At 52.6% G+C, this 24,773-nt stretch overlaps 1 protein-coding gene across 1 annotated transcript; it reads left to right on the forward strand.

The window, feature by feature from the left end:
- Window positions 1–18,316, forward strand: ISM2 (isthmin 2). The gene is made up of 6 exons (XM_086463305.1): window positions 1–138; window positions 14,651–14,911; window positions 15,402–15,762; window positions 16,610–16,750; window positions 17,243–17,320; window positions 17,799–18,316. Exons 1-6 carry the CDS (start codon window positions 1–3, stop codon window positions 18,314–18,316), a joined length of 1,497 nt encoding a protein of 498 aa, XP_086319431.1.
- Window positions 18,317–24,773: the final 6,457 nt, after the last annotated feature.

Below are 24,773 nucleotides of genomic sequence, written 5' to 3' on the forward strand. Positions count from 1 at the left end.
ATGCCTCTGATTAGAGGGAAAGTCGTGCTCATCCTCGCCTTCGTCTTTCTGACAACTTTCCTGGCTGTGGTGAGAGGGCTTCCCGTGAGGAAACAGCGCAGCAACAGCCCGAAGGAGAGGAGCTCCAAGCTGGCGGAGGTAAGGCAGCCTGTGGGGAAGGATGGAGAGCCTTGAGGGTGCTGGGGCGAGCCCTCCTCCGCCTCGCAGCCTCTCCCGTGCCCGGGAAGGCTGGGGAGGGCAGCCGGCCGCCTAGGCGGTCGTCGGGGCTCCCTCGGAGGCGGTTGTGCACCTCTGAAGGGAGCAGCATCCAACACGTGTCGCCGCAGCCAGGCCGCCCGCAGCCCCGGGTGGAAAAGCAGCAGCGGGGAGAAGCGGAGTTTCGTGCCTCCCCTCTCCGCGGCTGTTTCTTCTCTCGCTGAGGGGCAGAGCCCTTCCTGGCCTCCGGGGTTTTCGGGCAGCCTCAGGTCTTTGCATTGCACAGAGGCTGGAGGAAAGGGGCTGGTTCAGGTGCTTTGAGATTGGGGGAAGATCCGTTGCCTCCGGGGCACAACATCGCTCGTGGGACAGAGGAGTCCGGCTACAACCCGACCTGCAGTAAAATTAGCAAGGTCGGTGGCTTGCCAGGAACTCCAGAACTCCACTACTACAAAAATAAGACAGGACAGATTTCAGCCACCATCTCTCCTTCCCGCTAGGACGACCCTGGGGCAGATTCCAGAGTGGTCATGTTCTGTTCTCATCCCAGCAGCCCGCACCCCGTCCAGCATCGCCCGGGCAGGCCTTCGGGAGCCCCCACAGGCTGTGGGGGCAGGTCCTGCACCTCTTGCTCCTCCGAGAGCCAGACCCTGGCCAGCACTGGCTTCGGAGTGCAGATCACAGAAGGGGAAATGGCAGCAAGCAGTGACTGGTCAGACTGGGAATTAACTGGTAGGACCTGATGGAGATGACAAGAAGGGGATGGGGAAGAAACAAACTACCAGAAGGGCAGGGAGAAAGGTTTGAATAAGACAGAGGACTGAACAGTTAAAACAAGCTGTTTCCATCTTGAAGCTGTTCTCTGGAGAAAAGATGGTTCAGGCAGCAGAGCTGTGTTTAAAAAGTATCCTCCTGAAGAGTGCTACAGCTGAAAGTGGGTGAAAGGAATAAGTGGGGAAAGTGGCAATAGGAGGGGTAAGAACAGCTCAGCCCTTGCTGGTCATACACAGCAGTCTGGGAAGCAGCAGGTTTGATCTTCAGTGTCAGACTGGCAGAGGAGGTGCCAAGTGATGGGAATATACCTTACTGCTAGTTATTGCCAAAACACGGCGCTGATCTATGGAGGAGTCATGCTGGCAGCTCCTGTTGGATGCACTAAACTCCATTCCAGCATGAAATCCAGGGAACAACTGTGAAGAAGGAATCTGCCGCATGGAAAATCTGGCCAACAGGCAAGATTCTGTGTCCAGCCAAATACCACCAGTTGAGCCTGGTAATGGTTTTGATTGGAGTGTGGACCAAGCAGATGCAAACAGGACTGCTGGGGCTGTTTCATGCTGGTAATACCACGTTGGTGCTGTACTTTGCTTGTGAAACTTCAAGCACAGATGTAGATGCCTGTTCACTTGCCAGACAAACGCCAGGCAGACTGTGCTCAGACTCTGGCTGCATAGGGAGTAGGGTTTATGCTTGAAATCCAGGGAAGTATTGCAGCCCTGTGACAGGGGACATAGGACAGGGACAAACTACATGTTAGGAAGCTGTGCAAGTCCCCACCATGGAACCCTGCAGTACAATCTCGGGCTCCTTTTTATCTGACATCTAAAATACGTCGGGAAGCGGGGCGAGCTGCTGTCAGTCCCAGTTTGTGAATGGCTGTGAATGGGGAGCGTTGTGCGGCCAGCCAAAGATCACATACAGCACTTACACAGCACAGCCTCTGTCCCCGGGACCTTCGCTTCTCACAGAAACACAAACATACAAGAAGTTTATAGGCAAAGGTTTGAGGGTGGAGGTGAGGAGCAAAGAGGACTAACGGATTCCTCTGGGGGTGTGTTGCTGCTGCTGCCGTGCACACCCTGCATCCCTCACGGTACTGGCTGCACAGTCCACATGGCAGGGAGAAAGCGGTAGGTATTGGCATAGGTCTTCTAACTGTGTTTTGGGAGGAAATCCTCTGTTTCTGGTGCATGCGGGAGAGAATTTGGAGTAGTCATGCCCGGCTGTTTAAACTAAAGCAGAGCATACAAGCGCAGCAATATGGTGGTTAAAGAAAAAAATCGAGTGATTTTGGGTCATACGCACAGATGGTTCCTGTTGCAGCGCTGATAGGTCCTGTCTCTATGGCAGCAGGGCAGCCACAGCTGGAGTATTGGTTACACTATGGGTAATGCCCTACAGATGTGGGTAGCATGAAAGGGGCCGGGAGGAGAAAAACAGAAATGATGGAGCAGAGCTGATAGACAATCAAAACCATTAAACAGTTACATATCTTGGACTTCTTTTAATTTAACATCTTTATTTAAAGGGAATATTTTTCCTCAGTTTAGAATTGAATGGGAATTTTTATACTATGTGCTGAGCCTGAGTTGCACTTCTATACTAAAATAAAAAAATTAAAACCATTAAGGTTTTCAGTAAATTTTTGAGTTAGAAAGTCTTCTAATTGCAGGAAGGATGGAGGGAACATGTGCTTTATCTCTGGGCGATAGTGTTATTGGTATGTCCTGAAGTCCTGTACCTCTGTCAGGATCCGTTACTTTCAGCCATTACCAAAGGAGCAAGCATGTGCATTTACATTTTCTCAGCTGTGATACTGTGCAGAAAAGCTTTGCCTGAGTTACTGAGCCCAGCATGAGCAACAGATGCAGAGAGAATACTTTCTGTTTCTTCAGTCTGTTTCACTGGCAGACTACTTTCTTTCCAAACTGTGACTTAAATCTAACAAGAGAAGATACCTGCTCATTCAGAGGCCTTTCGGCGATGTTTGGGAAGGCAGGTGGGCTCTGCAGCAGCAGGCAGGTGTACAGCAGGGTTTTTAGAAATGCTTTTGCAGGTTGGATGCATCACACCCTGACATGCAGGTCCAAGCACTGACCCACACCAGCAGCTTTTCAAATTAGGGTAACAGAATACTTGGGAAAGCTTGTGTCCCTTGTGAAGACAAGGGACAGCTCATCACATTGCTTAATTGTTTGTTTATTCATGAAGTCAGGGGGTTTAAATGGAAAATATGTTTTGATAAACTCGATGGATTTCAAAATATTAGCTTTGAGCATTGTTAATAGATGTTTGGATTCTTTCTGACTGATACCAATCGGTTCTAGTGCTCTTCTAGTAAACAGAAAATACTTAATGTTCTAACACACTAGAAATGTAAACGTTAAAAGTGAGTAGATCTGTGTGAACCTACATAACCGCTTCAATACCTGTGTATAGAAATAATATACCAGCAGTAACAGTGATGGTAGTGAGCATCCCAGCAGTGACAGGGTGCAGCAGAGCGAGCCAGCAGTGTTTCATGGAGGGTCCAAGCCACCCAGCGCAGCTCCAGTGGGCTTGGTGGGTGCTCCTTCATATGAGGGAACTGCTCTGAGAGAGGGAGCCCATGAGCAATGGCAGTGAGCTCCTCGAGGCACATGGGGGTGTTACTGAGGGGCTGGGACAGGGGCAGGGTGAGAATCCAGGCTGGAGCTTGCTGTTGGAGTTCCCCTGGTCTGGGGCTGTGAGCAAAGCAAATCTGGTGTCTGCGATAAGAGATAACAGAGGGTATTTACCAAGGGTAGCATAAGGGCTGTAGTTGGCTGCAAATCAGTGGGTTTGTAGGGCACCTGGTATGACTGGCTCCTGGCCCCTGAGAAGTAAGGAAATGAGTAACAAGAGTACGTATTATTTACTGGTTACATCAGGCAGCAAGAGTAGCGATGGGAAACTATATTTAAAACTGAAGGTCTACACCAAGATGTTTTGTTTGCTGATTAAAAATCATCAGTAGAAGTCTTGATTTAAATTGACCTGTCCTGTGCATAGGGAGGCTGAGTGCAGAGAAGTGCTTAAGAATTAACTGCATAGCAGTGATGTGATGCCTGGCTGGAGATGCCAGCAAGCACAGAGTAAAGGAGCTCTAGGGTGACGTGGCCTGGCTGTACCAGATAAAAAGGGTTAAAGGGAAATACCAGCTGGGCTTGAGTGGAGTTTGTCAGGAGACTGTGAGTTGGTCTAGCCCTGCCATTTGGGAGCCCTAACGTAGCCTAGACAGACTGCCTGGGGAGACTGCTGGAGCGAAGGGCCAGCAGGAGCCCGGGGTTGGCTCCTGCTAGCGCAGGCAGAGAGATCTGCCGGAGCCTCCCGTGTGCCTTCCCCCAGCTCTTGGTCCCTCTTGACTTCCCCAGGGCTGTCTGGCCAAGAAGAGGATGTCGCTTTCCCCAGAGCCATCGTGCCCTGCTGTGGATCTCCAGCTCACGTTGTCACCCATGCCTGCCCTGCGTGGGGACAACTGGCTGCGCTGCTGCCCTGTCGGGAGGGCTCAGCTGGGTGCGAGTGGGAGGCCGGGTTGGTGCTGGCTGCCTGCACAGCCAGATCCTGCAGAGCCAGATCCCCGCGGCCACTGTGGGCTGTGTCAGTAGCAGAGTCATTTTGCCTGCGGATGTGCTTTTTACCTTTTCATTTCTTCAGCAATTAAGCGTTCTTGTCCCCGTCTTTGTCCTTGGCGGAGGTCGGATTTGTGGGTACAAAACGTGCACTGAAGCATCCTTCCGCTCTGAAAGGGGCTCTTTGTGCGCAGGGAGGTACTTCGCCCTTTGTAGCAAATTTCCTTTTGAGAAGTGCCAAATTATCTTAGTCAACACAGTTGAAAACCCTCCCGCCCTGGGGCTGAGGCAGGAGCAGAAACAAAGGGGAGCCGGGTGTAGGGAAGCTGCCCAACAAGGGGGCTTCTTCCCTTTTCACTGCACAAATAGGTCTGCTGCGTTCCCATTGTTACAATCAAAGGGGTTCCTGTAAAAGGCACATGTAAGGGGAAGAGATTAGTCATAAATCGCTCCACAGGGCTTTGCCCGTCCCTCTCTCTGGATTCCCAAAAGTGTCCAGCTCTTGTGGACCTTCTCCTTGAAGACAGACAGACTGGGGGGCTCATCCTGCCTCCAGCCATGGTCCCTCCAAGGCCAGCAAGTGATGGAGGGAGTGTGCTGGGGATTAATTCCTGCTTTCCTCTTGTCAGTGTCTTAGGGGTAGGGAGTGCAAACCAGGGATCTTCTGTTTTCCATGGTATCAATAAATAATTCCCAAAAGAAGATGCCTGGACACTTCCCATAGGGAAGCCTGAGGAAGGTCTGAGCTACAGTCATGACAGCAAGGTAGCCCGTGCTGTCCGGCTCATCCATAGCAAATGCAGTCAGCCAGAGGCTTGGTTTTCATATAAAATACCGAAATACCAGAGCTTGTAGCCAAGAAGCAGGGAAGAGATTGCAGCCATGTTTCAGTGTGAAAACATTTCCATTTCAGACAGAAGGACTTTTTTTTAAAAAAAAAAAGAAAAAGTCAGCCCACATGGTGTTGCTTTCAGGCAGTTTAGTTTTTGCACACTCTCTGTGTGTAGGGAATCCTGGGCCTTGTCTGAGAAGCTGTTATGAGATATAGTTCATGTCATTACATATGAGATGAAGACACCAGAAAGACGGTGACCTACCTGCCTCTGAGTCCCGGGTGGCTCTTGGTGTGAAGGGCACTTCCTGGGCTACAGGTTGGTTTAGTTTCCAGGGGAAGGGTACAGCTTCAAAGGGAACAAAATGCAGTAAATTGCTGCCTTCTGCTGGTCCCTGGTGCCACTGGATGAGCATGAGGTGGGGACCCAGCTGCAGATGGCCAGAAAGTGCCCGTGCATGCAGGGAAGAGGTGGGGAGGCATGGGTTGATCTTGGATTAGGAGCTGTTGGTTGGCCTGGTCTGCTGGGGCCTTATCTAGTGCACAGGACTTAGGGTGCAAGGCAGGGCTGGGAACGTGTCCCCAGCCAAGCAGGCTTCCATCACGTAGGGTGCGGTGGGTGGCTGGCACATGGCATGGGTACTGTCCCTTTCAGGTGAGTTGTCCTCTGTCCCAGCCTGAGCCTGGGGGCGAGCAAGCCAGCTCGGGCTCTTTCCTGGCAGCTGAGCCCTGAGGAGCTTGCAGAATGTCCGGGAGGTGCTGTAGGAGGTGCCCCACCAGTGGAGGGCTGGCACCTTTTCGCCTCCCTGGGATGTCCTCTCTTCCCCACCGCTTCAGCACTCCCTGCTGCTGCCCTCCTCTTCACCTGCAGCCGCTCCCGCAGCAGCCAAAATCTCAAGGGAGGCCAGCTGTGCCATGCCATGCAGCACCTCTGTCGAGACAAGGTGTTGTACAGATGTCTTCATGTCTGCTGTTCATCCCCGCCCCTTCCCCTCCAGGGACACTGTGGTTGTATTACATGGTTAAGCTGGCTGCTCCTTGAAAATCGAAGATCCTCCTTAGGGGAGCATCTAGTTCTTCTCTCCTGGGGAACATCTGCAGGGCGATCCCCTCGTGCCTCCAGGGGAGGAGATGTGAGGCTGCCCAGAGGTGCTGTGGGCATCTCAGGGTCAGCTCGGCTTCCCCCAGACCCGGGATTACAGCTCGGCTGTTGCACATCTGTGCCCACCCTGGGGACGGGTCCTGGGGTTACAGCTGAGGTCCTGCTGGGAAGTGACCTGCCAAAGGGAAGAGGAGGGGTCAACTGGGGGCTGAGATGCTGGGGAAGTGGGGGTCCCCCCTAGCTTTCCTCTGACTTTGGACTTGCCTCTGCAGCCCTGCAAGCCTCAGGCTCCCATCTGGTGGGAAAAAAAAAAAAAAAAAAAAAAAAAAAAAAGTATTTTTTGGTGAGGCACTTAGAAGTAGCAGGGACTGTCCTGGAAAAGCTTATGAACAAGTGAGTTATGAGTGACACAGACTGGAGCTAGAGAGGAAGGTTTCCCTACCCTGAGACCGTTTCTCCACCCCATGCTGACGTGTGGCAGTCATTAAATCCTGCCACTGTGCTGGGGAGGGGAGTCAAGCTCGCCCCTGGGCTGGGGAGCTGCAGCCAGGCACCTGGGGCGCTGCAGCCAAGCACCTGGGGCAGGGGCTGCTTCTGACTTTGCCCCTTTGGGAAGCTGGTATGCAGCGTCCCTGCCTGGATCCTTTCCCGTGCAGGGCGTGGAGGTGGTCCACCCAGTTCAGGTGCCATTTTGTCTGTTGTTGAAGGGATCCCTGATGGATTTGCATCTGTTTGGTTGGCTGCATTCCGTGCCCTGCTACCTGCCTGTTGAGACAGCCTGTGCACCCTGCGTGGGACAAGGGGAGTGGATGCCCCCTGTGCTCCTGCCTGCCCTGTGTCCCCCCCAGTGCTGCAACCTCTTCTAGCAGGGGGGCAGGAGGAGGCTGGTGTTGTTCTGGTCCCTCCTGTTTCTGCACTTGCTATATTTGGGGTTTTTTCATTTTGCAGCTTTGCTTGGGCTGTGGCAGGGAAGGAAGCAGCAGCTGGAGCAGTCGGAGGGTTACAGTGTGCAGGCTAACAAATGTGGATCATTAGCTGGAACAAGTTAATGGTTACTGAAGCACATGGGGTTTAGAGCTGGAACAAGTTAACAGCAACTCAGTCTGATGCATTAAGAGCTTATGTGTATTACAGCTCAACTATGTTAACAGAAAACATGTGCCTGAGCAGGAGTGTTTGCCAGAGAGCACCAGAGGGTATGGATGTATGTCTGCTCGCCTCTCCAGGGGACCTCTCTCTGCAGTCCCTGTGGGGGCCCTGCTCCCATACCCACTGCTGTGCTCTATCTGAGCAGCTCCCAGTTGGCCTGGCTGCAGCAGAGGTCTCAGGGGTACCTTTCTCCTCAGGGAAGTGTGCCTTGCCACCGACTGGACTCCTTGCAGCAGGCACCACCTGTCAAGGGTCGGCCCTTTGACCTGTGCACTTGGGCAGAGTCTCCAGTGTGAGGACAGCCCCGGCTGCCGTACTGGTACATGTCAGTGGTGCTAATCAGATGCCCCAGCTTCTCCACTGCAAGACCTGTGGGAGGCAGGGCAGTCCCTCCTGGGGCGTGGGTGGGGAGGAGAAGCTGAGCTGCGGTAGACCTTCCTGAGAGCTTTCTTCAAATATGATGTGGGAGACCTGCATCTATTCCTGGCTTTGCCGCAGGTTACCTGAGCGACCTGGTGCAAGTCGTTTTCTTTGTGTAAAAAATGGGGGTCTCAGTGTTAAAGCAGGAGAAGATACTTATGGAGGAAAGCACCTGTGTGTGACACTGAGGAGGGTAACAGCCAGGCACGGCAAGAGGTGAAAAGCTAACGGGCTCCTACTTGTCCTTCCTGTGTCACAAGTGACCTGGGGAGTTGGCTGAGGATGCCACAGGCAAGTTACTCATTGCCATGCCTGCAGGAGAGCTGGCTGCAGTGAGAAGGGCCAGGCTGTGCTGATGGGGACGCGCAGTGAGAAGCACTGACAGCAGCCTGGGCAACTGCCCCGTTTTCGGTCTTGTACAAAGTCAACTATGCTGTGTCCTTGCTCCTTGTGGTGCTGCATCCTGCTGCTTCTCTGTGCTGTGGTGTCTTCTGCTCCAGGGCTGTCTCTGCCTTGAGGGCAACCAAGTCACCGACCTTGGAAAGAGTTTTGAGATTACAGTTGTCACAGTTCTGAGACATGAAAATAACTGAGCCATGAGGAAGCCTTTGATGCTGCCTCCTGCAGCTCCCTGCTCAAGACAGTTGGGATGAAGCTAGTTAGAAAAGTGATTCCATATGATCTAAAGTATTTTGATAACTGCGTGAAAATTATAATCATGAGGGCATAATCATTATCTGCACAGCCCACAGTTTGCTGCCAGCTCCTGCTGATCTGTCATGCACAGGATCTGCCCACTCAGGCGTGATAACTGAGTGCCTTGTCTGTTCCATGAGCACTTTCAGAGTTCTCCCAAAATCTAAAGGGAGATGCTTGTGTCTTTATTTTTAAAAAAAAAAAAAAAAAGAAAAGAAAAGAAAAACAGAAACAGCACTCAAGGGCGAATTGATCCTGAGGTGGACTAGAGCAGTTGGGAGATCATGGTCCTGCTCTTTACTTGTACCTCTGCCCTAACCCAGGGCAGAGGAAGAGGGAGGCAGCTGGAGGTGTCCACTGCCTTAAATTACCTCTGGCAGATCTTCCAGAACTCACCTGTCAAAACCCTGAGTGGTGGCTCCTGCTAAACCACCTACCTAAAGGTCTAAAAGTGTTGTGTCTGATTGTTGGGACTGTGGCTCAAGAGGTCTTACAGACAGTAACAGGGACTGGGTGGCATCTTAACCTTCCCCATTTTCTCATAGGTACCCACCCAGCTTTTGACACCTCCAGAAGCATGCTGTGCTTTGGCACAGTTCTGGGAAATCCGTTATGTGGGTGATGAGCTGATGGGTAGCAGAGGTCACTTGCCTGATGTGCGTCCAGTGGATTTTCCATCTGTCTGGAAGACTGTCCCCATAGATGGGTTATGTGCTTGTGGATGGGTTGTGAGCTGGGAGAATCAGACTACAGCCCTCAGGAGGCTAAGGCAGTCTCAGCCAGCTGGGCTAAAAAAAGGCCTTTCTTTGAGCAGTGTCTGTGGTGGGGTCATCAAGGAGAGAGCATGACCAGCACTATGGGAGGGAGGCAGTGTGGCACACTGCATTTGTTCCTGTTTATTACCCTGCTGTTCAACCTTCCTTTATTTTGAAGAGACTTAACAGTGTTACTTGTTAGCACTGGAAAAACCTCCTGTTTCTTCCACTCCCACCAGCGAAAACTGTCCTGAGCCTTTCTGCAAACTGCAGCCCGAGAGCTGCCTCCAGAGAGGCTGGGCTTCCTTCTGAAGCAAAGAACCAGCATCCATCCCTCTGCTTCCATAGCTTTATAATAAAACCCTGCTCTGGAGCTGTTCCTGCCTGATTTCAGTCCAAAGATAAATTTTTTTGAAAGCTTTCTCCAGGTCTTTGTAGCTCCTTTAGGTGAATATGGAAGGAAAATGTTTACGATTAAAAAAAAAAAAATGGAAAAAGATGTTCTGATTTCTGTTTTGTACTTGACTGATTCATAAGAGGGCAAGTTTGCAATAAACTGCAGGACAGTTTTTAAAATAAAGTTGGAGAGAGCTTGAGGAAAAGAATAGGAAGATACTTGTATAGACTCAGCTCTATTCAGGAAAAGATCAATAGTTCTTCTGGCGGGTTCTTGTTTCAGTACAGCCTGTTAAAACTGTTCAAAGGAAAGCTAACACAACCAATAGTGATTAAGCAACAAAACCCCCCATTCCTTATAATTACAGCTCAGTGCGATACCGGCCTTTCGCAAATACGTCATTTTCTTCACTGCAGTGTTAACAAGCCCAAAGCACAGCCTGAACGTTGCCTCTGATCTCACTCCTGTGCGCACAGGTTTCTTTGGTTCAAGCTGAGCAAGTTTATGTGCTCGCCAGTTGGCTGGGGATAGGTGTGGGTGGAAGCTGCATCCCCTGAGCTTGTCCTATACCAGGACTGGCTTGCTCCCCACCGATGAGGCACAGGGTCAAGCAGTGCTTTGCTCCCCAGGGAGTTATTTCAAGTGTACTTGGCTTGGGTTTAACCCCGTGATGAGGAGCAGCGCTGCTCAGCAGTGTCTGTAGTTACAAAGAGTGCTGCTGGTGGGTTCACTGGCAACTTGCAGTGCCTACGGAGATGCTGAGGAAAGTGCTGGAGGGGTAAGGACCTGTGGTTGTGGTGGCAGCATAGTGGTGTCCCTGGATGCCAAAGGGCAGTATAGCACAGGGACTAATCTGTTTATGTTTTCAGGTTTTAAACTGCTGTAGGATCTGAGATGTCACATCTCTAATCATTTTTGATTAGATGTAAGAGCTGCAGCATGTGAGCATTGGTCGTTTGCTTTCTTAATCTAGGTTTAGTTCAGAGTCTTAGAGAAGTTTATAGCAAAATTGCAGATTTTAAGACCAGAAGAAAACATTAGATCCTTGAATTTCTTCCCTAGCACAGATGCGGTACATATGCGTTGAGCCCAGTGTCATGGGTTTGACTGTCTCCACAAGAGATATTGCCACTTCCCTTGTTAGCTTGTTCCTGTGGTTGATCACCTACGGCGTTATAAGCATGATCCTTATTCCTCAGTTGAATTTGACTGGCTTTGACTTGGACACATTGGTTCCTATTATGTGTTTCTGTTTTAGATTAAAGTCTTTGGTGCCTGATGGATTATTGCCTTAAAGAACTGGGAAATCAAGTCATTTCTTTCTCTTTTTAACATGACGAACAAATTGAATTGTACAAGTCTTTCACTGGAAGTCTTTCCATCCCTTGAAATGGTTTTGTGGCTGCTCTCTTTGCCATCTTCAGATTTCCAAGCAATTTTAATAGAGTTGTATCTACTAGAAACGGGAAAATACCAGCCTTAGTCTCTAGAGAAATTATGTGTGACCTTTCTGCACACCTTCTCCATACCCTGTCACCTGTATTATGTACAAAGTAGGCACGACATGGGTGAATTGCTGACAAGTTCCTTCCCCTTCCTAACATCTTTGCTGAGCTTGTGCCCTAAGATGTTTAGATGGTCAGTCCTACACAAGGGAGAACCCGGACTATATGGGAAGGACTCCTGGGCTGCTAGGGAGGCAAGTGTGATCCTGCTTATAGCCTTCAGTCTAAACATGGTCTTCACAAAGAGGGCACACTTTTTCCTGAGTGCTGCCCCAGTTTTTCTTAGGTTCCTGCCCAGGAAACCCTTATTCCCAGCCAGGCAGGATATCCCAAGCAGCAGCTGCAACAATATACCCTTTGGCTTTTTACTTTGCTTTGTGCTGGCTGGTTGCAGGAGAAGGCTGGAGCTCAGCTGCGAGATATCAATGGCTTCCCGGCACTGCACTCAGCTTCTGCAGTGTGGCGGCAAGCGTCCTTCCCTGGCAGCAGAAGGAGAAGGGAGCTGCTGACAACCAGCTCTGTGACAGTTTGCAGCCTTTCTTCCGCACATCATGGAGAGCAGGGGAGTAGAGTTTTCACTCTGGACAGGCCAGCTCTTCTCTTCCCTTAGCTGATGCACTGCAGTGGCTTAGCTCCAGGCTTGACAGCTTTATCCAGCTGTTTCCTAGGCCGGGCAGAGGAGAGGGTGAGTGTCACACAGCAGGAGTGCAACCCTCCAGGGCAGCTGCCTTCCTGGCTGGGAGGAGCCCCTTGGTGACATGGAGAAGACACATCTGCCTGTCAGAATCGTGGTGCCATGGATGCTCTGAGCCAGAAGGAGCACTGGGCCTCATAGGATCTAGCTAAAATCCATGGCTTTGTCAGCTGGGGCAGGGCACTGAGAAGGACCTTGCTCAGGAGTGACATCTCCTGATGTAGGGACAAATTTTAACCCAGTGAAGCCTCAGAGCCATGCAGATGTTAGCAAGAGGGAAAGGTTGGGTGGTATGGTGCAGTGACCGTTGCTGAAGGACTCTGGGCCATCCAGGGCAGACACCCCCGGGGTCTTTGTGCCTCTGGAGGATTTGGGAACCAAGGGAGCTCTCTTTGCCCTGCTCGTAGCCATTTCCTCTGGGGCAGTTTTACGTTTTCCCTGTGGGAACAGTAATCTGAATTTCTTGAGCTTGTTTGGGCGTAAAATCTGAATTAGGCACTGAGTGTAAGTTTGGAAACTTGGAGTCTGTTCCTGGCTCGCTTGTTCTGATGTCCTTGGGTGAGCTTGGATCTTGTTGCTAGAGGAGACCTCGCTTTCCGTGTGTATTAAATTTGGGTTGTCTGTGAAACAAGCTTACCCAGCCCTGATAAGCTTATTACAAATTAGGCAGGCGCGCCAGCCTCGCAGGGCTGTTGGCAGCCCCTTGGGCAGGGGTTGTGTTGGGCACGCGCAGCTGGCAGCAAACCCAGCACCAGCGGGCGGTGTCGTGCAGCCAGCACTGGACACGGCCAGGTTTGCCTGCTTGGGCCCCCTTGCCGTTTCTGCTCTGCCTGGGCTCCTCTTTGCACCCTGCCAGGGAGACCCTGGGTGCAAAAGGAAACCTGGCAAGGGGCTGAGGCACCAGGAGACAGGCTGGGGCAGAGCTGGCTGTCCTTCCCATGGGTCCTTCCGAAAACCGTTGTGGTTTTGGACAGAGGCAGAGGGGTCTGTCTGCACCCGCGTTTGCTGCCAGCAGTGCTACAGGAGCCCTCCCAGCCAGGGAGAGGGGTGAGCCCCAAATGCTCTTGCCGGGCAGCACAGGCTCCCTCCTCCCTGTGGCCGTCTCTCCTCTGTGCCCATCTGGTGAAGTCTGTCACCAGCCCTTCCCCATGTCCAGCCTGCTTTGGGCAGCAGCCAAGGGTCCAGCAGCGTCCCTGCTGCTCTCTTCCCTCCCCCGGGGATGGGGGGGAGGTCGTGGGCTTTGATGTGTGGGCACAGGACTGGGGACAGGCTGTGTGTGCTCATGAGAGCCTGGCCAGGCTCCAGCTGCCTTTGAAGTGCTCCAGTGATCAGGATGAAAGGGAGGGGAGTCCTTCCCCAAACCATCTGGCTCTAATTGCAGGTAGAAATGCCTCTCTGCATCCCCCCTGTGGGGAGGGGGCATGCCGCTCTCTTCGTTAATCCCGCGGCTCTTGGCTGGGCTGGCGCAAAGGGCGAGAGCTTGGGAACAAAAGGAGGTTTCAGCTGGGCAGCCGCTGGCAGAGATGCTGAGGGTTCGGGCACCTCCGCTCCCAGCCTCGAGCTGCGGGGCCCCGCCGACCTTCCTGGGGACAGCCCGTGACACAGGGGGGGCTTTGCCAGTTGTTCCCATCTCCGATTTCTCGGGCGCACTGGAGCCTGCTGGCCCTTTGACTCGCGCTCTTTCATGCCAGCGTGCGCTGAGCGCAGGGACGAGGAACGTGGGAACTCGGCGCGAGCCCGGACGTTTGGCAGGGTTCACTGGCCACCTCCCTGCACACCAGCCGGCTCCCTGCCCGCTCCCCTTGTGCCTCTTGGGCAGGGCTGGCCACAAAGCACCGTGTGCCACCGCAGCGGCAGCAGCAGTTACAGCCATTGGCAGCACTGGCAAGTAAATTTTGTTGTCCTGTTCACCTGGGCATCTTCCCTTTCCAAGGAGCTAAAGGTAGCTGGGTTGTATCTACCTTCCCTCCTTGTGGTAGCCTTTGGGCAGCATCTGAAATCTCAGTTAAACCTGTGTTGCTTGAAGTCATCTGCCTGAATACCGACACCACAGAACAATTTATTTAGGTGAGGTTTTCCGCCTCGTCATAAAGCCCTTGTTATAAATTTTTAATATAAATATATAAAATTATTAAACATGAGCTCTGGTAACTCTGTGACCAGAAGCAGCCCTTGCTGTTACCCATCTCCAGGGACCAAGCAATGGCCAAAACCAGAGAGTGACAAGCAGAAAGCCAGGTGAGATGGGCAACAGGACGGCAGAGGGGTGCAGAGAGGGGGGTTGTGGGGGTTGGAAGCACCAGCCTGAGTAGATCTGTAGGTTGTTCAGGTGCAGTGGGGCTGAGCCCTGGCACAGCACAGGCCACTGGGTATTAACTTGATTAATTAACATGTTAATTGCTGCCCTGATGCTGCAATAAGGTGTGGTGGAGGAACTGTTCAGTGCAGGAGACCAGACCCCTCTTCGCTGGGCAGCGGTTTGCTGCCTGCACAGCCAACCCTGGGAGACGTCCTCACTGCCTCTTCTGTTCCCAGGTCTCTGCCTCATCCAACCCCCGTTCGGCGGGGGACGAGGAGCTGCCGCCATCAGGCAAGGCGCGGGGGCTGAGGCGGAGCGGGCAGGCTGGCCCACGGCGGCACAGGCGCCGAGGGCTGGCTCAGCAGGCTGCCAGGAGCCCGGCGGTTCCCCGGCTTGCCAGCACTGGCCAGGAGGAGAGCCTCCCATTCGTGCTCGACCTGCAGAGCTTGCCAGGGCTGGCCAACGTGGACCTGAGTGCCCAGAACCCCAATATCCAGGTGAGGACCAGGTCTGGGTGGGCTGCAGGGGGATGCAGGCGAGCGCTGCATGTGCTCCCCAGCTTCATTTGGTTCCTTAAGAGGAAAGATCTCTCGATTGGCGTCAGCATGGCCACTGCCTTCTGTCATCTTGGTGACTACCAGATGTAAGTAGCTGGCATGGACAAGCTCCTTGCTAGAGGAATTTGCTTATGGCCTTTTCCCTGCCCCACCCCCCGCCCCTCTCCATAAAGCTGGAGCAAATGCTTCTATGGGGGTGACCTCTCCGTTTCTGAGGGTGGTGTTGGTCCCTGTGGGTGACCACTAGCCCCCCTGCACCTCCCACTCTGCCCCTGCTCAGTCCCTCAGATGAGGCAGGACCTCTTGCGCTTATCATGTAGTCCTGTAGCCCCATCTCTGGCCTCTTGGGCTGGGAACCAGTGCATGGGCTGGTAGGTCTGTGCCAGGGCTGTGGCCCATCTCACTGCCCTACCTTATACCTGGCCTCCAGGTGACTATCGAAGTGGTGGATGATCCTCAGGCTGAGATGGAGATGGACTTGTTGAAGGAGACAAGCAATGACTGGTCCCTGATGTCCTCTGAGTGGTTGTCCCACAAGGACCTCTTCTGGCCCCTCTTCTGGGAATACACCGACCCTGCGGAGGAGGAGGAGGAGGAAGAGGAGGAGGAGGAGGAAGAGGATGACAACCTGGATGCAGGGGACAGGGAGGAGGAGGAAGAGGAGGAGGAGGAGGAAGATTACACAGCAGAGTATGAGGAGGAGGAGTCCATGCTTAGTGGAGTGGGAGGTGACTGGGACCAGCGGTGGCCTGAGCAGAAGAACTGGATCTTTAAGGAAAAATATAATTACGGTGAGTCCCCTTAGGCACGCACAGCTGCCCTGCAGACCAGCACTGCCCTCCCCTGCCCTGCCTGACCCACAGCTCTGTCTCGCTGCAGGGGAGCAACCCTGCACCAGGTATCACAGCATACTGGTGCTCAGCTGCTACTTAAAAAACAAGCGAGCATGCCAAGGAGCAAGGTCAGCCTTCAGCTGGGGCTGCCAGCAGTCAGACATGCCAGCATCCCAGCGGGACTTGCCTTTGAATATAATCAGACTGGAGCATGGACTCTAGCAAAGGCAAGCGCAGAAGATAAATACGGTGTAAATATTTAATGACAAATGCTGCTGCCATTGACTCAGGTCCCTATGGTGACACCAATGCCAGAAGGCCTTGCCACAGACCTGGGCACCCCCCAGAAGAGGAGCTGCAGAGGGCTAGATGGCAGGTGTCAGTGGGTGCACAGGCCAGGGCACCACAGCAGCTCCCTCCTGCAGCTTCCCAGCCACAAGCCCAAAACCAGTCAACCTTTGCTAACATGTGATGCTTCAGCATCGTGGCCAGTGCATCGAGCAGGTTCACTGAGGATGGGCAGCGATGTCTGTCTGGGTTGGCACGACCATAAGCAAAGCTGTGAGAATGAGAGCCTTTACTCAGGGGCTGCTTCCCTGGGATTGCTAGCAAGGACAGGGTTGGCCCTTGGCATCATGTAGCCAGGCACCTCTGTGTGCCTTGGCCAGCGTGGGCCCTGTGTCCCTGTAAAGGGCATCCCAGGGATAGGGCAGAGCTGAAAGAGGTCCCGGATGGCTGCTGGCTCCCCTTCTGCTGAGGCTTTGCTGTGGCCCACCACTCTCTGCCTCTCACCTGTCATGCACAGACTATGAAGATGAGGAGGAGTGGAGCCCGTGGTCCCCTTGTAGCATCACCTGTGGCAGTGGCAACCAGAAGAGGACCCGGTCCTGTGGCTACGCCTGCACAGCAACAGAGTCAAGGACATGTGATCTGCTGCGCTGCCCTGGTGAGCCCTCGGCCATACTAGTGCTTGGGCACTGTCTGACCCCACTGCGGGCTGGGCATTGCTCATGCTTCAAGAACTAGTTATGTTTAATGTGTTCTGGGCTAATGACCGCAGGGGTTTGTTTCCACGAAGAAGCTCTGATGGGGCTTCATGGCTCCCCAGGCAGTTATGTGGTGCCCGAGGGTGGTAGAGCTGGCATCCAGTTTGGTGTGTGATTCCTTGCACCTCTCACACTAGGAGCTTGAAATCCTCTCCTGAGGCACACTGAGAGCTGGCTCCATTCACAGGGCTTGGCATAACCCACAGCCTTGGGCGGGTCTGTCCTGCCTGTCTTGCTGCTGGCCCTTCCTTCCAGGAACAAGGCCATGTCGTCAAAGCAGCGATGGGAGAGGGGTTGGAAGATGGATGGTGTCTGGTGCCCTTATGGAGGAAAATCCCCACCACTCCTCCTGGTGTTCAACCTGGCTCTTTGATGTTTTTTTTTCTCTCAAGGAGCAGAGGGAGAAATGGTCTTTCCCACAGAGGAGACGCCTTTCAAAAGTGACAACACCACAGAGCTGTTCAACTCAGGTCAGCCTCTCCCTCTGCCTTGCACTGGGGGCTTCGGTGCCAGACCCCTCAGGGGGTGTAGCTGGCTGGTGGGGAGGGCTCTGCCAAGGGCTCCCAGATCTGGTGTCCAGACCTAAGTCACTGCAGACTTCAGCAGTCATGGTACAACACAGTCCTGCTTTACGGTGCAGTGGCTGAGGCCAGGCTGCCACATGCCCTCTCCCATGGGGGGATGCTGCCAGCCCGGCCCGTGGAGCAATGGGTGCCCCAGGCAGAGCCGCTGTGAGGGGCAATTCCATCCCAGCCCAAAGCCTCTTCCCTCAGTCGTTGCCCTGGGGATGGAGCCTGGCTCCAGCTCATCCCAGGAGCCTGGCTGCTCCTGCCTGGTGGTGGCAGGCTCCTCTGGTGGTGCATTGGTGAGGCCACGGGCAAATAGCAGCTGGGTAAAGCAGGGTGCAGGCTGCACGTGCCCTCACCCTTTTGGTGCCCTCCCCCCCAGAGGTGGACAGCTGTGAGAAGTGGCTGAACTGCAAGAGCGACTTCCTCACCAAGTACCTGAGCAAGGTGCTGACAGACCTGCCCAGCTGCCCCTGCTCCTACCCGCTGGAGGCCGTCTACAGCGCCGTCAACCTGCGGGATGAGCAGCAGGGCAAGAGCTTCCGATGGCGGGACGCCAGTGGCCCCAAGGAGCGCCTGGACATCTACAAGCCGACAGCGCGCTTCTGTCTGCGCTCCATGCTCTCCCTCGACAGCACCACCCTGGCTGCCCAGCACTGCTGCTACGACGAGCACACCCGCCTCATCACCCGTGGCAAGGGGGCCGGCGTCCCCAACCTCATCAGCACCGAGTTCTCCCCGGAGCTGCACTACAAGGTGGACATGCTGCCCTGGATCCTCTGCAAGGGCGACTGGAGCCGCTACCACGCTGTCCGGCCCCCTAACAATGGACAACACTGTGCTGACAACCCCACCGAGGAGGAGTACCTCTCCCAGCTGCAGGAGGCCAAGGAGTACTAGCCACAGCCATGCTCAGAGGAGCCGTGGCCACTGCTGGCTCCCACCCCAGCCCAGCCTGGCAAAGCCCTGGCCGTGCTCATGGGCTCCTTACTGCCGCTGGGCAGAGTGGGGAGGATGTGCCATCCGTCTCATCCCCTCAGAAGGGCGTCTTGGCCCCCCTCAGATTTCCAAGGGCACTGGAGGTTATCACAGTGCAATCCTTGCCCTGCCACCTGGGGTGGTCCTGCACCCCGGGGTGCCTGTGCTAGTGTGCAGGGAGCTGCAGGGGATGGGAGGCGTGAAGGGAACAGGGGCTGCTCCCAACTGCTTTTATTCTCTACGATCTTTCAGTGCAGCCTGAAAGCTGAGCGTCTGCAGGGTGAAATGGCCTCAGCTCCTTCTGGCTTCACACCAATCTGAGGAGCTGGCCTGCTGCAGGCAGAGCTGCCTGCTGTTGCCTGTACACCTGCCCTGGCCCACACTGGTCTACTTCTGAAACTGGAAGTGGGTCCTCCTAGGGAGGGGCAGGGCTGTCCCAGCCATGTGTACAGAGCGGGGCCTCCTCTCTCCTTGGGTTTTTGCATGCATGGCTGGGAGGGAGCAGGGTGAGGCTTAGCAAGGTTTCATGGGTCCGGGGGGTGTGTGGGGCAGGAGGAGACTGGCTGCCTGGGATCCCTTGGCAAGATTGCCTTGCCACCATGATTTTGGCTGCAAGAGGGAACACTGGGTGCCAAAGCCAGACATAGGTGGACCTCAGAGGAGGTCAGCACTGGGGGGACACCACCTGTGTGCATTTCAGCCCCTCTGCCTTGGTGCTTGGGGGAGTGGGGTGGCAGCACCCATGCAAGTCCCACCATCTGCATGCCTGAGCTTCCTGGCAGCCCCCCAGTGGGTTTCAGTGCTTGGGAGCACCTGTGACACAGCACAGCAGAAGGTCCTGCATTTCCCACCCACAGCCCTGCTGAGGGCAGGAGGCAGCTCAGCTACCACTCGAGTCACTGCTGGAAAGGAGCAAAAAGCGCCAAGCCAAGTTCTCCATGGGCAGGGGAACAAGTTAGGCACTGCCAGGAGCACCCAGCGTTGCCCCTCTCTGATCGGCTGCTGGCCTCAGGCCCTCTCCATGCTGTGTCTGCCCAAGTCCCCAGCAAGAGGCAGCCCAGAGAAAGCAAGTTGTGGGTGCACCCTGAGCTCAGGCTCACTGCCTGGCCAGCCAAGCAAGTGTGGCTCCAAAGGAGGAAGACACACATGTGCTAGTAATGTCAATACCTGGTGTCTGCAGGTCACGGATCACAATGCTCTCCATTGGTGCTTTGGTCTTGCCTAAGTTTTATTCAGCTTTTCACAGGTCCATGGCAGTTTCTCCCAGCATATTTTGGGAACTTATAAGTTTCCCACAGGGAAACTATCTTTAGTTTACCACTATCTTTATCCTTGGGCATTCGGTCACTGAACCTGGCAGAAACTGTTCATAGCTTTTATTTAGTAAATTTTATGCATCAGAGGAAATAAAAGAGCAAGTCAAGCACACATAAAGAAGAATGGAGTAATTTCTAGGCTAGAGGTTTCACCCAAGGCTGTTGGCTACTCTATGTTTTTCTGCAGGACACTGTTGGCCAAAAAAAATCTGTCTGGGTCCAGAGGTCCTTGGTTGGCTGTCCTGTGCTAGGTCTGTCCTTGCAGGAGCTTTCTCCAGGGTCAGTGAATATCCACAGTCTGATAGCTCTTTGGGGAGTCTTTCTGGGAGTATCTTGTATATGTTGAATGTATATTGGTCCTTTTGCCTTGGTTACTGGTAGAATATTACATCCTTGGTCATCAGTACCTAAGACTTCATTGCTGGTAAAACAAAAATATTAATGAAGTTATCACTGAATTATTCTTATTTAACTATTATTCCACGCTTGTATCCCCAGACTCCAGTTAGGGGTGCTATCAAAACATAGGCAGACATGGTCCATTTCCCAACAGGCATGCAGTCTGAGATGACCAGTGTTACGTAAAGAGTGAGAAGGAAGACACAACCAAACGAGCATGGATGGAGACCCACACCCTGGTAAATTTTCATGACCATTACATGTTCCCTAGCCCAAACGGTCATTTGCTCACTCGTTTCTGGTAAAGACGTAGGTCATAAAGCGGTGGTCAAGAGCGGGTGGCAGTGATCTAGTGGCTTGATTCTGGGAGCCTGGGACATGTGTGGGGAGGCTCAGCAACAAACATGGAGGTGATTGTACAGGAAGAGGACAGACTGAGCGGCTGAGGCCATGGAAGGATGAGCTTGTTATCTTCTGTCATACAGCAGAGTATCTTCATATTTGCTCTCCCTAACATCAGCAGACTCTCAGAAGAGCTTATTTACCATCAGTGAACAGACTGCTTTAAAACAACCTCCTGTTAAATGTGCATAGTGTCCAGTACTGAACCCACACATGGGAGCAGGACCTCTGCAAACAGCCTTTCTTGAAAGAGACTTTCAATACCTAAGCCAGTTTGTTTGACTGGCTGCTTTCTGAGGAAGTGCTCTTATAATAAGGACTGTTACCCAGAATTTGCACCCTCCTCCTTTCTTACACTGGATATGTCAACCAGTCTAACCCCCCCAAAAACCCTGTAATTTCTGTAATAAACGGAATCCCCATCCAAGGGCAAGTAGAAAAATTTCTTGCATTCAGCCACTCCCCCCAAAAAGCTGTTTGGCCAAGTGGCTGTTCTGCTCACTGCCTCTATGGTTTGGATGATACAGGCATGAACTGGAGCATGGGAAACAAGAAGCAGTGTTGTTCGTCACACAAGCACCTTATACATTGGGAGGCTTTGCGAGGCACCAGGAGAAAAGTAGGCATTAAGCAAGCGTTTATTTTTATATCCCATCAAAGATCCTGTTCAGCCCACTGCTATTTAAGTGATGAATCTCCAAGCTTCCACTCCTTAAGTTTATTGTGGTTTTTATATATAATATATATAAAATGTCTTTTATTGCTCCAAAATTTCATAGAGAAAAATTCTTTATTCTGATGCTGCAATAAAGCACTTTATATATGTATGTGTTGTTGATGTCATCATCATTGTCAACTTCATTGGGAAGCATATGTTGTGATTTGTTCTGGTTGAGAGGGATGACACTACATTGAATGCTACATGTCTTGGGTCCCCAGCCCCAGCTGTACGGCAAAGGCCCTGGTGGCTTTGCTTCTTTCCCTTAGCATTTGTGTTTGATGGTGTCTGGATGCAAGAATCACAGCTAACAGAGACTATCTGGAGCCCACAGTCACTGGATATGTGAAGTTCTGCTCACAAGGGAAGGAAGCCTCCTACAAGAAGACCATCAGGGTCAGTGTTGAGAAGCAAATGCATTGCCTGTGCCTCAGCCCTGACCCCAGGCTTTATTCAATACTCTGCCTGGCCAGAGCTGGGTCCTGGCCAACCTTACACCAGCACACCGCTTTAAGCAGGTGTTGAGCATGGGAGCAGGTGAAAAAGAAAGACCAACCTCATCCCAGCTGGAAAACTGGTTTGGCAAACCACCCCCAGAGCCAACAGCTAATGATAGCAGGGGGATTTGCAAAGCTTTCCAGGGATCACAACTTTTTGTTGCCATTAATTTGCTGCATAAATTGTGACCACTTCCAAGCTCTTGCTGTTTCCAGCTGTTTTCCCTCCTTCTCTCTTGCTTCTTTTGCTTTGTGCTGGCTGCATATTTGTCAAGGGTTATCTGCTACTCCAGCACAGGCCTCTGCTCCACAGCTGCCTGGCATTATTGCTGGCCCCTGCCTGGGGGGAGCAGACAGCTCCTCTTGGTGAAGGATGCTCTGAGCTTCCCACTGGTCTTCTGAAACATCAAAAGCATTGTCGCATGGAGCCCAACCCAGGGGGAGCAGGCTGAGCTCTGCTCTGCAGGAAAAGCAGCACAGAGAAAATCACTTTCCCTGGAGGGGCAGTCAGCAGTTACTACTGTGTATATAATATGCCTGACATGTCTTTGTCCTCTGCAATAAGGTCCTTGCTGGATGCTCCTGGGCTATAGAAATCCCACAGCCAGAGGATGGAAACAGGAAGAACTGCTGTCCTAATTCTGCAGGTGCTCAAGACTTGGACATGTCACCTGAAATCACGGAGTGAGTCTGTGGCAGAGTCTCAAGCTGCACCTTTGCCTGCTGCTTTGAACACAAGATTTCTTGACCAGTTGAGCTGTCTTAGTTTGCCAGCCTGGACTGGACCTTCATGTGGCTCAGCTGTACCAGTTCCCTGGCATCTGACTTGCAGCTGAGTTAGTTTGTACACAGAAGAAGTCATGCCCAGATTTTGCTAGGCACAACAGCCAGCATGTGCTTGTCCCTGCTGACCTCCCCTCTTGGCCCCAGACAAGCCAGAAGCAAACTGTGCAAAAGCCTTTTGAATGACACCTTGAAGGCAAGCGTGCATGGTCAACTGCCTGGGGGACAGGTGGGATGAGTGCAGCCCATCTCTCAGGGGTGAACACGAGATTTCATAGAAACATGTTTACAGCAACAGAGATCCCATTAGCTGCTTTTTTTCAGGGTTCTTGCTCCAAGTATCTGCTTCTTCGAAAGCACACAAAAAGCCCAGCTGGGCCTGGGAGGAGCTGCTTCGGGAGGAGAAGACAGAGGATAGTAATGCCAAGAGAGTTTGGCCAAGGCCAGTGATGCAGACCTGAACTGCGAGGCCTGACCTTAGCCTAGGAAAAAGCAAAGTGTGGCTGTGATGTCTGTGGACCTTGAGTTAAAACTGAAGCTCTCTCGAGAGGAAAAAGAAAAAACTTTTCAGGCACCACTGTTGCTGGTCTGTAAAGGGACCCACACTGCTGTTCCTGGTCTGTAAAGGGACCCACCGCACTGTGGGGCCACATTACCCCTCTGGGCTGGGTGTGCTTGTGGCACAGTGTGGCACGAAGCCACCAGCTTCTCTGTAGAAGAGTAAAAAAAAAAAAAAATCATACTAGCTGCTTTTTTCCAGCAGTAGCCCTACTGACCATAGCATGAACACTGGACAAACAGGAGCTTGTGGCAAGACCTGGTCTCCTGGGCTTTGCCTTCACCCTGAGTGCAGACAATCACCCCCAGCTGGTCCCCAGCACCAGGCAGAGCCCATCCTCTGCTCCACTTTCAGTGATGCCATGCGGAGCGATGCCAAAATCACACTGCGGTAGCCCTGCCTGACGTGTCCGCAGGATGGGATTTAGTCTCTCTGTCTCCACAGCGGATGGACCCACATGTTTGCAGTCGGGAAAGGAATGTCTCACCCTCCTTCCCTGCCATGCAGCGGCCAGCTGCCCCTCGGAAATGCCTGAGAGGAGCCCAGCTGCTGGGGCCGGCCCCTGCTTTGTTCCAGGTCCTTGCAAGCATGTCAGCTATTCTTCTCTCATCACATGGGAGCCCGGCAGTAGGGATCACAGCCCCACACAGCTTGACCGTCATGCACGGGCCAGGGGCTGCCGCAGAGCCCATGCATCCCTCGCCATGCCAGCCTCTGCCAGCCCCAACCCCGGCCGGGCTTGTCTGTGCTGTGGGAGCTGCGCGGCAGCGTGGCTGTGAGGTTTCTGAAGAGCCAGGAGAAATTCCCCCTGCATCAGGCATCACGGCCCTTGCACATGGGGATGTACCACAGAAAATGGATTTAGACAGGGTCTCAAGAAACTACATAGCCCCACCATGGGGATGTGGGCAAATCATTCCTCACCGATGGGTCCTGCTCTCTCCTGGGCTTCAGGCTCTCCAGTGATGGAGATGCCACAGTAACCCTCAGCTTTACTGTTCGTGCAGGGAGAAATATTTTCCAAGCGGCCAATCTAAATCCTTCCTGCATTATTTTAAGCCTACTGCATCTTATCTGCAGTGGTCGCAGAGAGCATATTATTGCCTTATTTGCTTTTACCTCTCACATATTTCAGAATTTTATCACTGCATTCCAGATTTCCCTCCTTCTCCACTGTCTTCTCTTCTCTAGACTAAACAAATGCAATTCTTCAGGCTTTCCTTAGAAGTTGTACTTGTAGACCTCTGGTCAGTCTCATTGCTCCACTGGGCTTGCTCCAAGAAATTAATATCTTTCTTGAAGTGTGGAGCCCAGCACTGAAGCCACAGGGTCTTATCTGGGGCTTTCTTAATGCTACATGGAAAGATTTCTTCACAAGACCTACAACCCCAGCCTGCCCAGGCAGCTTTTGTTGTCTCACATGATGTTTTAAATTTATGTTCATTTGAAAATTCACCTTAACCTGCCCTGCTTAAACATCTTTTACAGATGTGCTGCCAAGCCTGTTGCTTCTCCTCTTGTACACATTACTGGTGGTTTCTGCCTCAGTGTAAAACTGCAATTCAGTGAGGTCAAATACTTTTTTTTTTTCTCCTGGATCACTTTTCCACTTGGTCAAGATCTTTTCAATCCTAAACTTGTCTTCTAAGGGTTTTACAGCATCAACGGTAAATTATTTTGGACTTTTAAGTAATCAATTATATTA

This window comes from Leptosomus discolor, chromosome 3 (assembly GCF_034619465.1).
Source record: "Leptosomus discolor isolate bLepDis1 chromosome 3, bLepDis1.hap2, whole genome shotgun sequence".
Taxonomy (NCBI): domain Eukaryota; kingdom Metazoa; phylum Chordata; class Aves; order Leptosomiformes; family Leptosomidae; genus Leptosomus; species Leptosomus discolor.

Coding starts and splice junctions, on each gene's coding strand:
- ISM2 (XM_086463305.1), top strand. CDS start 1: ATGCCTCTGATTAGAGGGAAAGTCGTGCTCATCCTCGCCTTCGTCTTT. Junction 14,912..15,401: donor CCCAGAACCCCAATATCCAG/GTGAGGACCAGG, acceptor CCTGGCCTCCAG/GTGACTATCGAAGTGGTGGA. Junction 17,321..17,798: donor CACAGAGCTGTTCAACTCAG/GTCAGCCTCTCC, acceptor CCTCCCCCCCAG/AGGTGGACAGCTGTGAGAAG.